This window comes from Prinia subflava, chromosome 1 (genome assembly GCF_021018805.1).
Source record: "Prinia subflava isolate CZ2003 ecotype Zambia chromosome 1, Cam_Psub_1.2, whole genome shotgun sequence".
NCBI lineage: Eukaryota > Metazoa > Chordata > Aves > Passeriformes > Cisticolidae > Prinia > Prinia subflava.
In genome coordinates, this window is record NC_086247.1 from 53,304,275 (window position 1) to 53,322,564 (window position 18,290).

The following is an 18,290-nucleotide window of genomic DNA, read 5'->3' on the forward strand; positions in this document are numbered from 1 at the left end:
CATATATTCACTTTTCAAGGACAAAATAATTTCCACACTGGAGACTGCATGGTTAAAACCCTTAAAATCAGTATTAGTAGCACACAGGCCAGCTCTACCATTTTCCAAGACTGTGATGTAGAGAATGCAGGAGAGGCAAGGACAACAGTTCTCAATTCAATGAGCAAACCTGCTTCAGCATTCACTATAAACTGTGCAGAAAAAAGCTTCACAGTGAGTCGTGCCAAGAGGGACCTGAAATAATTGAACCTCATGGTCACAAGACCACACACTACTGTTGGGAAACAGTCACTGGGTAAATAAGGGTGTAGCCTCTAACATTTAACCACTCCTGGGGGTGGGAAATAGAGAAAGCCACATGCAAAAGATGCTCTTACCCCTAAAAGGTACTAAGTCAAGAAAAAAAGATCTTGCAAATCTGCACTCATGGCAAACATATGGCAGAAGGATGCTGCCATTCTAGTACTGTAAATGCAGTAAGAACACCGAGTAGGGAATAAAGGTAATTTGTAGAGTTAAGGCTGAAGCACATAATTTAGGCAAAACCAACAGAAATAAAAGAGAATTTCAGGGGATGGAGGAGTAAAAGTTAAGATGATGTACAAATTACAGCTGACCTTTAGTTTACTTAGATAAGTCACAGAAGCAGTACATGTCCAGAATGATATAAAATTATTAACAAAATATGATGAAGAAATAAAACATAAGTTGCTGATTTTCAAACATACAAACAGGCACGTACCTCAGACTAGCAGAGATATTAACAAAGCCAAATGGAAAGGTTGCCATTCCATGGCCTTAACCATTGAAACCTGTTGAATTTTCTTACTGCTTTTGTATTTCAGGGATCTCTATACCAGTGTACCTAAAGGAGTTCAGCAAAGTTTTCCAAATTTATCTACTGTTTGCAGAAATCAAGTAAAGAACTTGCAAAATAATCACTTCCACAAAGCCACCGCCTTCAGCTCTCTGTGTATAAAGGTCTTGTCTGCCTCTGCACTAAGTGAAACTTTCACTTGACAATCTAACTTCGACTGTCACCAATCCACAGCATTTTGCCAAACCAGGAGAAGGGAGGAATGTATCCTATCAATCTACATTTCGTCTGCACTGTCAGGAGCAGCTTGCACGGGGGCTTAGCAGGGTGCTGCTGGCCCCCTCTGGAGCAGGTGTCAGGGAGAGGCAGAGGGAGGAGAGAGCAAAGCACCTGCACACAGCAACTCAGCAAGGCTGGCAGTGGCAGGGGCTTGAAGGGCAGAGCAGCTCAGCCAGCCAGGCCCTCCCCATCACAGGGCAGCAAAAGAATATTTCATTCATTTCTCCCTCCGGCCTCTGCTTCTCTGAGGCAGGGAGGCAAAACAAAGGCATTAAGCATTTAGCACTCCTGATGCAAGGAGCACGCAAAAGCATCTCAAAGTTACTCTCTCTCCAGTTTCCTAAGAGTGTCTCTCTACTGTTAACCCAGCAGAACTGAAGCGACTTAGTGCGGTCTTTTTCTGAGTGTTAACATGTTCTGATGTGCTATTTGGGACATTCTTTTAGTCTCAGCTTCCACCACAACATTCAATTTCCGTGGTGCACTAAGCTCCCGCTCCTTAGATGTGACTTGCATTTGTGAAGCAGCACTACAAACAGCCCAACCCCCTGATACAAGTTAGCATAACGTTTGCCAACCTGTATTAAATTCTCAGATTATTGATGAGTTAAACCAATTACACAGGTTTTTTTTAACCACGCCTATTAATGTCTATGTCTGTACTAAAAGCTCACTGAGCTCTAAAACATGCACAGATTACTCTGTAGAAAAAAGAGGGTAATACTTTTAAATGATTATTCACAGTAGCCCAGATAAAACTTATCACAATTAAAATTCATAAGCTATATCTCCTAATTTCACAACTCAGGTGAAGAACTGCAGCCATAATGATCACCAGAGAAATACTGTGTCCTGACTCACTCCATACAAATAAGCTACTCTCGTAAAAGCACTCATGTGCTTCAGGAGGGGAGGGTGGCAAGGGAAGGAGCTGATAAGAAATAATTACACTAACAAGCTGCTAATGAAAAGGTGACTTAATTGAAACACACCATGAAGTATCCACGAGTACACAAAGCAATTCAACATATGTTTACACTGGTAGGCTGACTATCCAGTGCAGGGATTAAATCAGATTGTGATATTAAAGGCACATCCAATGCTAAAGTTGATCATGGATTTTCTGTTGCCTGCTGTCAAACTTGAAATAATACTGCATGTCATTTTCACAAGCAAACCATATAAAAGGACCAGGGAAATCTGAAAATGACACAGCCAGTATCACACGGAATAACAACAACACAGAAAACAGTAGATTTTCTCACTGACAGAACTATCACATAAGCTGCCCACTACTGTACCTTCATGACATCTTTATAGGAGTGAATGGCCTCAACTTCCTCTTCGTCATCATCATCATCCTCCACTCCTTCATCCAGAGCATCATATCCTTCATCCCTGCTCCCATCTGTTTCTGTGGCATTAGTCATGTAGTCAATAAGCTGCTCCAGTGGAGGACTTAATTCCCGCTCTTCATTTTCCTTCAAACCATAGTCCAGGGCTTTATATATAATAATCCCTAGTGATTCAATAACCTGTAAAAACAAAAAAGAAATATATATTAATGCCATTTACGTGAATGAATAGGTCAGGTCAAGTGAGGAACAACCTTTTCTGATGCTTGTATAACAAACCCAGCAACTGAGAGGGCAATAAACATCAAAATCAAAGAGAAAAATGAGCTGGTAATATCTATAGTAGCACTTGAGTAAGCACTTGAGTAATACAGCATAGAACGAGCAAGAGCAGATCACACCACATACCTACAGCTTTCTTATTTCAATATTTGAAATAAAAATTCATCATTTAAAAACAAAGCAGGACCTTTTAAGGTTATTTTCCCTTTTTCCTTCTGATATTGCAAGCCTCAAAGTAACATTACTCTACTTTGTAAGACTATGTTGCATACACATGACCTTTTTATGTGGGGTAGGTGGGAAGAAATTAAAAGAAAGAATAAACTAACACAAGATGCCTTTCTCCTCCCACAACTTAATGACACTTGAGAACTGCCCTTCAGTTTGTGTCTCTTTATGGACCTGAGAGGTGTCAGGGCACAGCTGCGGATGTCCCAGTATTCACTCACTGAGTATTTACTCACTGAGCATGGGACAGCAGCCCACAAGAACTCCTTTGCCTGTTGCACAGCTGTGGAGCACACATATGCCATGGGAACTACCAACAACTGTATTCCATAGTGATGAGGTAGCACCTCAATTCTTCATTGAATTGAGGCTTCTTATTTGTGCCCTGTCAAGAGCAAAGCAAACCAATGACCTCTTACTCAGTGTCAGCTACAAAAAGATTGTCATGAACATCCCAAAATACTAAATGCACATTTTCTCTCTTGGCATTGATTGTTTTCCTTATGAGCAATACCGAAGCTTCTGGAATTTTAAAGATGTAAATAGATGGCATTTCAAACTGAGGAATTTGAAAATGAGTATTAATGAAGAGGGAAGGGAAAATGGGATTGCAGTAGTAAACCACAAGAAGGTAATGTCACTGCTGGAAGATCCTTGTCTGACAACGGAAGTAGGACTGGAGTTATTGCACGTAATCTCTGATCTTCCTCGTGTGTTGGGATAGATAGCATGTCACACAAATTAGCATTCTCCAGTGTAGGAGTAGCTGGCACAGCAGCAACTTTAATAACAGGAGCATTTCTAAATATACCAAACCTTGTCATCAAATGCCATTTTCTCTAATCTGCCTTTCAGTACGATCCTGGTCGACACACTTTTTACTGCAGTGTTTTGAAATTCTGTTTGGGTAAATAGGACAGCAAAAAAGGACTCTTAAAACATTACATCTTACTCCAGCTGCTTACTTATTTCTGCACAACAAAGTATTTTTGGTCTGAGAGGCTGGAGGTTAGAAAAGGCTTAAAATCATTTCCCATTAGTTTATCTAGACAGACAATTTAATTATTGTTGTAGTCTGATAGCTTTACACTTGTGTACTTCATTCCTCTGTTGGGATTACTTTGCTGTGCAAATTCCCTTTGCAAGACAGTGGCTAATAAAAAAAAACAAATTTAAAGCCCAATACATAAAACACATTCTTTTGTAATTTATTTCAAATAATTTTGGTAACTTGGTTCAATATAAAAATTTTGCACATGCTATTCCCTTGAAATGTGTTTATACATATTTAAAAATGCAGTTGGGGAAAGTGATTAGGCAGATTAGTGAAGAAGAAAAACCTGTATGTGTTTTTTCAGTTCAAAGAACAGCTCCTGACTTGGGAAGTGCTGTTGAGACAGAAAAATATGTCAGGGAAGCATCACTGTTTTCTTGCTCATTTCTCATACCCTTCCTGTGGCTTTGGCCACGATCCACTTTGGAGACAAGACATTGCACCATATAGACCTTAAAAACAGCTCTAAAAGATAAAACTTATACTTGCTCACTTCTTAGGGAAGGTATTTTGTAGTAACTGTCCTGTAAAACTTCTATTGTTAAAAAACACATAATGTGAAAATCTGGAAGTAGCACAAAATAAAATACATTAATTCCAAAGGTAGACGTGTGTTTCCTGTAACTCAGGTTCTGAGTACAATCCCAATATACATCCTTTCGGCAACTGAAGGGGAACAAAGAAGGAAACAGAAATGAAAATGAAGTATAACTAAATAATCACTTGATACTTTGAGCACCTGGGAATAAACACAAAGTGAGCAATTTCTAACTTTAATTAAAAGTACATTTGAAAGGGCTTAGCATACATGAAGGCTGAAATGTCCAGATCAGATGCAAAGAAAATGATGTCTTGTGCCATGCTGTAATGGCTGCTGAACACAGGTTCTGGATTTTGCTACCAAAACTTCAGAAAAACAGAAGAGGGGGTGGATAAACAAAGTGCACTCTCTCTGCTTTCTTCTGTTTGGGAAGAGGATTAAGGCATTCAGAAGCACCGTGGCTAAAAGGGGATGACAGCTGCTTTCTTTGATGTATTGGCAGTGGGGCTTTTGCAGCTCAGTAATATGGTTTGTGCGTTTTTCTGTACTATGAGCAGATTTCATAACACATGCAAAGCTGACACAAGAGGAAAGCCTGTAACAGCACCAAGTCAGAGCTGTAGTTCAGTCTCTCAGCTCCTATTTAGGAGACAGTGATCAAAACCATATGTACTCATTGTCTGTCTGTATCACAGATTCTTGAAAGACCAAGCAGCAAACAACTCAACTAATTAACTTTACTTTGACTCCCATTAAAACTGAAAACATTCAGCACTTTCAGTAGGATCAGTTTACCAAGGATCCTGTAAACCCCAAAACTGCCACAAATACCAAACAAAACTGACAGAACTGTCAATGCTTCTTCCTTGGATAAAACTTGGGTAAAACTACTAATTCAACTTCATATAAATAAAACTTTTAGGTCTACATGACTAGAAGCAGAATATACAAGTCAACTGATTGCTGCTTCAATGCATGAGTGCTGTCACTTTGCCCGTAATACAAATCAAATACAAACAAACAAACAAACAAACAAAAGAATTTAAAAGCTTTTCACAGCTGAATGGGTTAATTGATCAATAAGAGAGATTTTTGAGTTGGATAAGCAAGGACAGTCACTTTTAATTTTTTTTTAAGCATCAATTATTTACAAAGAAATCACATGTTCTAAACTCTACTGTTGGCCAATTTAGCACAAAATAAAAACTTCTGGCACCTAACAAGTGACAAGTACTGATACAGTTTTCAATTATAGGTGAAAACAAAGATATATTAAGAAGAACAAGTGTAAGAATGTACCCAGCAAAACTTTTTTAAACCACAAAGTTGAATATTGACACCCCAAAACAACTGCATAACACTGAAATAAGTGTCATCACTAATAAGTAATGCTGCTCAACTCAGGTAAAAAAAAAATAAAGACCTGCACTTTTAATTTCAGAACACATTTGTTCCTGATTGATTTAAATTTCAGGATTTAAGGTTCAGGATTTAAGATTTAAATTAAAGGACCTGACCTTCAGGAATCAATCAGTGGATAAATAAACTTTAAAAATAATCAAGGAATTCTGCATAATAAGCTTTACACCTTCTCATCAAGTTCTTTTGAAAGTCATGGCTTCAGATCAAAAAACCCCCAACACACAAACATTTCCCACAGACTGGACTTGTACTTTGCTGTGCTGAAAACATCAGTGAAAGGGAGATTTTGTCCCACCGTGAGCATTCCTGCAGTTTCTACACCATTCTGGACTCACATGGTGTTTTTATAATAGATTGTGATAAAGTTGCTGGAACACTTAGACTTTAAAAACAATGTAAAAACAATACCCACACACTCCTCTTACACACGTGGCAAAAACAAAACCCAAATTACTCAGATTCTTTTCATACATAAACACTGCCCAGAATTTTCCATTCCATATACCTTCCTCCAACACATTAAGGCAGGCCTCTTGGACAGGAGTTCATTAGTGTTTCAGGTTTTTCATAAGACCCAAATTATGCTCTTCCAATGAACTCTGCCAATTTAACATTCTTGAACTCTTCAAATGTATAGCCTTTCTACAGGAACCAGAGGTTTGATACTTGCAAAAGTGCAATTATTGCAAGTACTTCACTCTGAGAAAAAGACTTTTTTTCCCTTCAACATACACATTTCCCTGATTCCTGCTGAAGTGCAGATGACAACAGGCAGAATCCACATCTCACAGCACATACAATGGGGCACTGTCTGAGCTTTCATCTCCTTCCTAGGCCTGCCTCAGTTTTTAAACAAACAAAGCCTAAGGACAGGCTTGTACTTACAACAGCAAAGGACTGATAGGACTGATTTTCAGCTCAAATACCTGTCCCTCCCAAAAGTTCTCCCTTCATCCAAATGCCACTCAGGTTTTGCGTCCCTAAATTTGGATTAAAGATGCTGTAAAGCTCCAGCTCGTAAGGTGAGTTAACTGACTTTGAATTTTCCCACAGGGACTTCAGATCTGGCCACCAGCCACAACAATATTTGCATTACTACTGTACTTTTATGAATTGTATTTTTTTTTAATTAAAAATGTGCAGTATAATTATTATTTTTTAGCCAGATCTCCAACACACTTACTGAAGGAGAACCATTCTGCCTCATGGTAAGAGTGCTGAGAATTCAGAATTCACTCCAATGCATCACCAACTCTGCCATCACCCATGGTATGAGGCGGCACTTAGTCAATCTGTAAAGACCAACCTGTCCTAATGCTGGCTTTAAATTAGCCTGCCAGGAGCTCCACTCGGTGCTTCTGACACCAGAACATGCGCTATAAACATAGACACAGACACCCTTGAAGTCAAGAGTTAGGTATCTTATTTTCTATGACATACTAGAAGACACACACAGGGTTTTGTGCTCAGTTTCTGTACTTTGGTCCAAAGGACTGGCATGTTAAAATGTTATGTAAAACCAACTTGTTCCTTTCTAGTAGATGACAGAGGGCAAAAGCTTTTGATCTGGGTCTCATTTCCATTTGTAACACAGTAATTCGTTGTTTCTTCAGCATTCAGTTCTGGAACTGAAAGGGAAAGGTGAACAAACAAAGGGGTTAGGATAACCCCATGTCCATTTTTTGGTTATTTAGCTCATCCCGAGGTGCCCTACATAGCTCCAGGAGCTCCTCATGGAGGAGCACGTGTAAATAGGACGATATGAGCAGGCACTGCTGTCTCTGCACACCGTGGCACATTAATGCAGCTTCACCAGAGCATTCCCAAGTGGAAATGGGCTAGCATTACCCAGGTTTTAAGGGCAGGGACACTGCTAAATTTAAATATGACCTTCACTAAATCAGAGCAACGTGCAATGGACTGTCAAATGAGAACAGTGAAAAAACTTCCAAGTGCTTCCAGGAAAGCAGCAAGGATTTGGATTACTTCCAATGAATCAAATGAATCATTCATTTCCAAAGAATATAGACATAAGATACAGAATTATTTAACTTCTGGGTGATGTTGGTTTACTCCTGAAATAACAAGGTACTGCTTTCTGCAGTACAATGAGCCTTGCTTTTTAAGTCAAAGCAGTAATGAAAGCAAAGAAAAAGAAAATCAGAGTATGTCAGTTCTAATAGAAAATAAATATGAGACTAAATTAAATAAATCTTTTAAATTATATTCAGTCTGGTTTAGATACATTGAGAGTTAGGAAAATTTTTCAGAGATCTTTTTCAAAATGGTTTTATATCCCAAGTCTTTGAATGCACTAAGTGGGCAGACAGACCTAGTTACTGAATTCTTTGTACTATTCAGGTGTGTGTTAAAGAGATTCAGTGCAAGAACTTTTGATCAAAGACACAGAACAAGCCTAAAACAGACAAAGGAGATGCTAGTGTTTTTTTGGTTTTTTTTTTGCTGTTCTGACTTATTCCCCTCAAAGTGAATATGTGAAAATTGAAGCAGTTAAATGTTGTTGGACACAGTTGCCTCTAGGAGTGTGGCACTAATGTAACTGTAAGTTTATTAAGGATCAAGTGCAATACAACTCTTCAACTTATTCAAAGGTTCTGATAATTATAAACGTGGTTTGTAGTTGTAAAAATTTCACTGTAGATATTATCTCAGGAGAACTATGATTCATTAGTATAAATGAAAGCAGAATTTTTTCCTATTGTATCAGTCTCAATTTACATTTTATCTGGAGTGCTTCATTTTAAACACTGAAACAAAACTGTCAATTTTCTTCTAGCTTTTGCTCAGACATTATAATCCCCAAGATCATGACAAATTATTACCCTGTTACTACAGACTTTATTCGACGTGAAGGAATTTCACCATAGTGATGGTTCATAGCAGGGAAAAAATAAAGTTCTCTAATTTAACTGTGGAGACTCCAGCAATGGCTGAAGCTTCAGTAAAAGAATTAGATGCAGTAATTAAGTAACCTGAATGGTGAAAGTCATTTGAAAGTTCTAAAATACACTTCTTTTTATATCAGCTTTCAAATACAAGTCCTGTTGTCCTGATGCCATTCAAATAAGGAGAGTATGTTTTTATCCTAAGTTAAAGACAGAAAATCCAATTATGTCACAAACTTCTATTCTGTGACAGTTCTGGCTGTGCTGCTGCTCAGTATCTAAAATCCCAAATTCTCAGTTTCCAGAATTCCAACAGTATTCTAGTTCTGATGTCTTTTTTTTTTTACATTTTATTGGACAAAACATAGCTAAACATATACATATCATTTTTTATAGAGATAGAAAGCAATCAGGTAACAGCCCAGGTGAGGAAACAAGGGGCAAAGACTTCAGCTGACTTCCAAAGACATACCCAGGCCAGAGAAACACCAGTGGGTTCAAATTGTGTAGGAGACAGAAATTACCACTTGTCACATCAGCCTTTTGAATAAAGCTTTATCTAGATTACATGAGAGTATCAGATTAACTGCAGCCAAAGATTTTGCAGTGAGGGAGAGAAGTAAGCAGCTCAAGGAAAACTGGTACAGAAGAGAGTGAGACTTATTCAGTAGCTCTGATTCTGAGAATTCGTGTGTGACTGGTTTGAGTTTGGCTGACATTGCACACCTGCCTATGGTCTGTCAGACAAGGTCTAGAAGACAGATAACAAAGAGCTTCCCAGAGCTTTGATTCAGTTCAATTTACAGTAGTCATGAAGCAATGCAAAATCAATGCCGTTTTTATTCAAAACATCTACACAGTTCAACTACTCTACTCAAAGAGTCAGTTTGCATGAATTTTTCAGCCTTCCCCATGGCTTTTATGTCAACCATTACAGCTGCCTGCCATAGGCTTGGCCCCTATTTAATTAATCTAAAAATTAAAGTAAGTAAACACCTGCTGCAATAGAAACCATTTGTTCTCCTCTGAGTCAAGAACTTTCTCACACCTGTTTTCGCCAGAATAACGACTACAAAAGCCAAGCAAACAAAGTATGATAATGAAAACTATTCTTTTAAATACAAATTCTTGATTAGTTAAAGCTTTACATTTCCATGTAAATCTTATAAGCTTTCCAGCAGCAGCTCACAACAGACTCTAAGTTAGGCTGGTTTCACCATATTTGTCAGGGCTCTGACAAGTTTCAGAGCTGATGAACTTCATGGAGACAGATGAAGCACCTGAACAAGCTTACACAGAGTGCAGAACATGACAACTCTTCTGGTTTGGCTTTAGCTTTCCTCAAACCTACCTTCCTCCGTTCCTGAAAAAATACATCTTTCTGCCTCCTAACAGACTTCTCTTGTCAGTAAATTGTCCTAATTCCAAGATTCCATGCATAAAATCAAATATGTCAAGAAAGAAACCCAAATGTAACCACTCAGCAGGTCCTTTTCAAAGTGACGTGCCACAGAAGAAGTCTGGTATGTGCGGCTCCTTTCTAGTGACTGGAGTATCCATTAACCCCACACAAAGCAATATGAATTTAACACTGCTTGTCTTGGAGGTACTGCATGCTCACAGCAAGTCACATAACCACCCATAACAAGGTTGTCCTTTCCACCCATGCCAAAGGAGAAACTTCAGAGATGTCTGTGGGATGTTGCATTTATCACGTAGCCACCTAAGACAAACCACGCACAGCTACCTCCACTGTCTTGTGCAAGGTCACTCAGCCATACCTAGGCTTCTTTCCTAAAGAAACTGATGGGAATTCACATATACAGCCTGCAACCAGAAAGGAAAAAATGTGAGACTCTTTCTGAGAGATTTTTTGCTAGTCATATGCGTAAGGAAACATCATCTTGGCATAAGGACATGCCTAGATTATGAAGCATGTGAATTTTCACACAGCCTATCATGATAGTCCAAGGAATTACTAATGGGCCAGACACATTAATTATTTAGGTCATGTATGATCTCTGGGTATGTCATGCAAAATATTACTGCAGGCTGACAAAGCTTCTGCAAAGCTCCTGATTTTATGTATATTCTTCCACAACCTCTTCCCCCTAAAAAGCAACATTGGACACAGGCATTTGGATCTCTCAAACACTCGTCCAAAATCGAATGCCTAAGTGAACATAAAATACTTGAGTAACAAGCGAGGGGAGCTACTGCAAAATTACCTTCAAGTTCTTGTAATGGCCTTACTGGAAAGACTGGTATTTGCTAAAATAGTTCAAAAAACCACAAGTAGGCACTGCTGATAAGTTATTTACCTGTAAAAAGACATTAACTTGACATTATTTTTTTCAAGTTTGAAATTCAGATACAATCATAATGTGGAAGGCTGACCTGCCCTATACCAAAGAGCAACAGAATGTGTGGCTAAAACCCAGCAAAAAGCTCAGCACCTGCTCGTAGGGCCACAAAACCCCAGAGAATCCATTATGAAATGTCACTCCCAGATTTCTATTTCTATTTCCTTCTGAACAATGGAATTGCCACGGAAGAAATACATACTAAGACACACCTCTATCACAGATAAAAGCTATTGATATACAGAGCATACAGTTTATAACCTCAGGCATGAAGTACCTTAGCACAAGATATTCCAGCACCTGCCAGCTGTCCAAGTCGTCAAAGTGCTGAACTGTGACAGTTTATTATCCTTAATGGAACAGCCATATTCCTGGATTACAAATTGCTGAGCATTGTTTTACTGCTCTCTGCCAATAATGCCAATCTATGTATTCCAGTACAGTGATGATAGCATAGATTTGCCTTCAGTCACAGGTCAAAAGTGTTATGCTATTAAAAAAAAAAAAAAAAAAAAAAAAAAGGATTTTGTGCTTAGATTGAAAAAAAGCAAACAACAACAACAACAAAACCAACCTCCAAAAACTATAACAAAATGAAAGCATTCCTGACTCTGGCTGTCCACAGAAACCTCCATCACACAGCCAAATTTTCTACAAAGCTCAGCAGCTGACCTTTGAGTAGAATACAGATATTATTCAGATAACTTATTTAGCTGCTTAGGTGACAGCCAAGTTACTAAATATCCAATTATTGGTGGAGAGGGATTAATTCCATCACTTCCATCTGTGTAAGAGAAACAGGTATTGGGAAAAAAATCACACACCAAAAAAATCTATATGCATATCAACTAAATAGATTTACTGCTTCAAAAAAAAACTATAATAAAATTACCTGCTCCATTCAATGCGTTTTACACTGCTGGGGAAACTTGAGAGTGTCATAAATTTAGGTCTAAAAGAGGCAATCCTGAGTTTCTCCCAAGCTGAGACCTTAATGGATGTGCTAAAGTGCCTGTACAAGCCACTCTCCTGTGCTCAGCCCAAGGTAAAGAGGTAGGTAAAGATGTGTATTCAAGGTAACATGGCAGCAAGGGGAAGGGAGAACACCAGGACAGTGACCTGTCACATCCATAGGAGCTCTAATGCAGTCCTACACAATTCACCCCCAGATCAAAGACTCACAAGTTCCCCAAAGATTCTTCACTGGCTTGTAAAGAACAGAGCTGAGCTCAGGTGTCCAGGGATTATAAATCCCTTTGGACTTCTTATGTTTTGGAGATTAAAATAATGCTGCAATATTACCCTGTCTTTCTAACCACATTATTACCCTTCAAATGACAAAAAGAGATCCCTACCCAGAAAAATAAGTCAAGGAATTGTATTTATATTGTGGCGAGTTTCCTGATTTTTTGAAAATATCACAGTTTTGGGGTAAAATATAAACTAAAATTAAGGGTTTATAATGTCCAGGTAAGTGTTGTCACAGCACCTCAAAGTCAGAATACAATTGCCCTCATAATTTGCTTGTCAGGAAACAGCCAAAGAAATCAAATCCTAAATTTAGTCCCATCTTTACACCGCCGACCTCCCCAGCCAAATTATCTGCCCTGCCCTACCTAAACACATTGCAAAGCACAGGAATTACCTCTTCCATAGTGCTGGAGCGAGCTTCAAATGTAGGAAGTGTATGGGGCTGCAGGTCTGTCCTGTGGGGTTTTCCTCATCACTCTTCCCTGTGGAACCTCACACTGGCCATTTCCCCTCTCCTATGACAATTTTACCACCTGCTGTATGAGGATATTGACCCATTTTCAAAGATTTGGATAAGAAGCGCTGTGCAAGTCTAAATTATATTTCTGCATGACAGGCACACAGACTTAAACACAGCTGGAAGTGCTTCTAATCATCCAGTTTTCCATATGACTTTTGTTCCCAATAAACTAGAGGAAGGATAAATGAAGAAAAGTACATGCCTGAGGCTAATGGTTAGGCTTATCAGCTGGGTGCAATGCAGCACATAAAGCTGCTTTTCTTTGAGAATATAAAGCAAGATGTAAAAGTGGTTTATTTAAATGTAAGTAGCACAGGTAGCCAGAGAAAACAGTTACTAAGGTTAGAATATCAGATTGTTATAAACTTCACAGGAAATAAATTCTGACAGCATCATCTCTTTGTCTTGTTACACTGATGTAATTATACCTACCAGGCTACACTCTAGAGAATTAATGTCTTGAAGCTTAAGAAATAGGGGAAAAAAGCAAGGTTTTAATGATTTTTGACACTGTGGCTTTACATTTTGCTCTTTAATTTAATTAAGAATCGCTAATTATTTTTAATATCCTTTAAGATTTTAACATTTTACAAACTCTTCCATATCCACATACCCTTTTGGGAGCACCTTTTCTAACACACATGACAGTCCATATTACAGCTCAAACAGAAATTGTCTGGCAATTCCTAGACCAATCAAAATGAAAAAACAGTTGTTTCTTCAGATAGTTCTCTAACAAGTGGAAAAAAATTCCTGGAGGGAATAAAAAATTTTAATTAATTAAAAGCAAAACCAAATAAAACCATCCCCAACAACAACAAAACAGAAAACTAAAATATCACAAAAAATCCCAACCACAAAACAACAACATAACAGTCAGAAGGTCCATTGAAGATAAAACATTAAATTCTGCTGGACTTCCATGAGAACCCCAGTTTTGGAATAGCAAAAACATTCCTGTCTAGCCAAGAAAAGTTACTTAAAAGTAATGTCCTTAGATTGGAGAGATATGCATTTGATTCAAAAAAGAGAGAGAATCCTAATTCTCTTGTTCTCCTATTTTGTAGCCTCCCAAGAAATTAAGAATAAAAGAAAAATATCATATTACAAACACATGCCTAGATTTCTCTGGCTGAATGAGCACAGTCATCAATACTCTTAAAGGAGTGAACGGTCTTCAATTAAATCAGTTTGAAAGAGCATCTACTCAACTACCTCCAGGGACTCAAACATTCAGTATTCCAAGTGCCACTGAACAATTTATATCTGTGAATTCTGAAGCAGAGAGTGATAGAAGAATCTGGTTTTATTTTCTTTTCATTAACCCCTTTGCAGGGATCATTTGCACCAAGCAGGCAGCGACAGGTAAATGTTACCTATTGCAAAGGCAACACCTCTCAAGGGAGAGGAGTCTTGGTGAGGAAGTGTCAGACAAGCTGCAATGACACAGTTTCAGAAGATGCTGCTTGTAAGGAACATCCCTTACTTGCCAAACCAGAGGAGTGGGTGGGTGTCATCCTCCCTGTTAACATCACGGGGTTTGTGCTGCAGCGTGGTCTGACAGCCCAGAAAACTGATCTAACTGGGCTGGGAAAAGTCACATTCCCCTGACCAGCTTAGGGAAAAAAGCCCAACCAAAAACCCCACCAAACCCAAACCCCAACTCTCTGTGCTTGCACAGATGCATCCTGTGCTACCAGACATCAGTGCTGGCTTTAGGGCAGAAGAGAGCACAGCACAGCAGAAACCTCAGATCTATTCCTACCCACAAAAGAAATGTCTGATTTAACTGCAAGAGCTAAAATTAGCCTTAACAAGGAGTGACTGCACGATTGTTTGCCATAAGTACTTAATACACTTTGATAAAAATGCCTGGTGTAATGCAATCCTTCCTCTAACAATTTTTCTATGGTTTTTCTTCCCTGAACTCCATTTTTAACATTCAACAATGATTTTTATCTAATACTTGTTATGAAAGGTATAGCTAGGATGGGTAGGTTGAGCTACCTAGGAAAAGGTAGGAGGGCTTGCTTTGTATAGTTAAGATTAAAAAAAAATAAATTAAAAGAAGAAATGTTTGGTTCTTTTAAAAATATGATATTAAGATGAATCAAGTCACCCAATACTCAAACACAGTAAAATGTCTAATAAAAACACATAAAAATGTCTAACTCAAGTCATAATAATATTTTAAACTAAAATTTATTAGTAAGAGAACTCTAATGATGTTAAAGAGATTTCAAAGTGGAGTAAACCACTCCAAATACAATCTGTTCTTTTAGATTTTTCTTTGAACTGCATTAAATAAAACCCCTTAAAATTAAGTTTCTAAGGAATTTTCCATTACACTCAAAGGTGTTGTTATGGAGTAATATGTGACATTCCAACAAAGCCCAGGTGCAAAGGAACAAGCAGACTAGAAATATAACCTTCCCTGCTCACTGCCCTTATCTAATTAAGCCAATAAAAATGTTCTACCAGAAGAAATTAAACTTTTCTCTGTCTTAGAAAGCTCTCTATTTTTAAATGGGAATGAATAACGTTTATGATAATTTTAAACACATCTCCCAAGCTAAAACACCATGAACTGACCAACCAGTGGGACTGTGTGTCTGACCTAGAAACTTGTACAAAAAAAAAAATTTTTTTCCCTTATGCATAAGGTACACCACAAACTGGATTACTGCTCACTAGAAAGCGTGGCCTCAGGGAGAAACTTCCTCCAGTGAGCAGAGACTCCAGTAGTGGCTGCTCTTCTGGGAACACTACATGAAATCTTGTTACGCAGAATTGCCAGCAGCCATCACAGATACACAGAGTAGCAATTCTGGAAGAATTTTTAACTTAAGGCAAGCCTTAATGTTCTTAGAGCATATGTGATATTTGCCCACATCTCTCTAGCCATTTGACTACAGCTAATTTTTCTGGACTGATTTGCAGATGCTTCGTCGTAAATACCTCATCCTGCTATGAAATTTCCAGTTAACTTTCTATTCGAGTATTTTATTCTTTTCCAAAGAGTTTTTTTTAAAAAAGATGGTTTAATATTACCATTAAGCTGTTCACAACAGATCAGTTGTCACTGTTTGCTAAGGAACAGCAGCCATTAAACCTAGGAGAGGAAACTTGGGATGACTATCAGACCTACCAGGTGTGCTACCAATTTACCAATTTTGCAAGATTTGTTACTGACCAGCCATTCTTATGTGTCTTGCTCAGTCACATTTTTGGGCTACAACATTAAAAATTACACTGGTTCTGTTAAAAAAAACCAGCAAAACCCCAACACTTTCTCTTCTAAGAAAGTCACTAAGAAGCAACTGCATACAAATTTTAACTGCATAGAAACCACCCTGTTTCTGCATTCAGCACCCATCTTGTGATGAACACGCTACCAAGCAGAATGACGTGTCCAGGCTTACTGTGGGTTGCTAAAGTGAGGAAGCAATGCTTGGATAAAGCACCCACAACTGCTAGAGGGTAATGCAGCACTTTCTTTTTCAAGCAAAAATGGGGTTTTGTTAACTTCAATAAAACAGGTTTTTGACTGACCTTCTCCCTTGGGGATCTCATTTCAATGTTTACTCTGACTGATCAGAATAGTACTTCTGAACTGAACCTCCCCATCATCCCTCCCTGAGCTTCTGGCTTGCACCATTGCTGCTGTGCAGAATGGGGCTCTTTTTGGATGAAGCTAAAACAGAAGATGAAATCCAAAAGCTCACCTAAGGCACTCATTTCGCTGATGGCACACTCAGCCTAAGGCTCTCAGAAGAGAGCTCAGCTGAAATAAATCAACTGGGGTATGTGTTCCATGGGCACCAGGTCCTCAACACAAACTTTGTTGCTCTACAGACTTGCAAAATGCTATTTGTTAAATGCAAAAGACTGAGCTGAGACTGAAATGTAATAAATACCCTGAATGCAAGACTAAAAAACAACTGAAAAGTTGTAAAATAACCAGAAAACTATTAAGCCAGTAGAGAAAGAGTAACAACAGCAGCCATTATCTTGGGCCAAATTCTGTAACAAAAAAGCTGTGGTTTTAGTTGGGCAGCTCAGGTACACTTAGATTTTTTCTTGCTGCTACAATATTGGGAAACTGCAGGTAATTACCATCAGCGTAGAGTAACCAGGGGAATGCAGTAACCACCACAATGTAACAGATCTAAAACATAATTTGGAGCTTTGGATATTAAAATAATAAAGGTATGCCTATACTGCAGTTCAAACTTACACCTGCTACCCACTTTTCTTTACCCTTTACGTGAAAAAAATCCTATGTAGACTAGGCCATGGATGCGTTAACCTAAGTTAAATAAAAGAAACTAAAAACTAATGGGTAGTCTAACACTCCTGACAAATGTTGGGAGTTTTTAAAATAAGTATCAGTATATAGACACATTGCTCAGCACTCTATTTGTCTTCTTTTAGGACACCTATGTTTCTTACTGCAAGTCCAATTTCAGTGGGACTACAGATAATGAAATATGGATGCAAAAAAGCTGTAGTTAAATGCTCAACTTTGACAACATCCCGTGAATCTCCCAATACTTGGGAGATTATAATTATAGTTATATAATTATAATCTCCCAAGTCACACCATTCCCATATAACAATCTTTTCACCTATGTAGTACCCAGCTTGCCAATCAGGGATGTCCTCTCTGCTTAGTCCCTGTCTACTGAGCAGGGACTGTGAGACGGGAGCAAACCAGGAGAACAGATTCACTATGACTCGGCCATTTCTACAACCAGAAGGTGCTTACATCTTCTGGTACCTCAAAAAAAGGATTCAGGAAGGCCAGAGATTCTGGATTCTCTAAAGTAACCAAATCTAGTCTGTCTTTCCACCCCAAGGATAAATTACTTCACACTTTTCAATTGGCAACTGAGAGAACGGCAGCTTCTCAAGGAAAGCCAAGCTGCAGTTAAATTCTCAAAGTTTTTCCTTTGTCCTCTGCAAAATGAAACCATGACACTTACAGCCTCATAAAGGTAGGAAAGAAATCATATGAAAAGAGTTATTAAGATGAAGTGTCACACTTGATTAAAACACATTAGCTATGATATGATAAATTATGATGTGATATATGATAGTGGGGCAAAAATATTCACTAAGCATTTGTTTCATGACAACAAGTATCAGATTAATTTGGACATAATATTTTTCAATGTCATGTCACAGTGTCTGATCATTCTGCTTTTCAAAAATTCTCTGCTTTATACCACAGATGTTGCAATAGGTTAAAATCCCATAGAGAGAAAATGCC

General features: G+C 38.3%; 1 protein-coding gene across 5 annotated transcripts in view; it reads right to left on the minus strand.

The window, feature by feature from the left end:
- SPIRE1 (spire type actin nucleation factor 1) overlaps positions 1-18,290 on the minus strand; it is a 125,442-nt gene that overhangs the window by 67,418 nt on the left and 39,734 nt on the right. For all 5 annotated transcript variants that reach the window (XM_063396912.1, XM_063396905.1, XM_063396929.1 and 2 more), the window contains exon 3: positions 2,398-2,631. In XM_063396912.1, the coding sequence (XP_063252982.1) occupies positions 2,398-2,631 (234 nt within the window). The remainder of the gene's footprint in view (positions 1-2,397; positions 2,632-18,290) is intronic.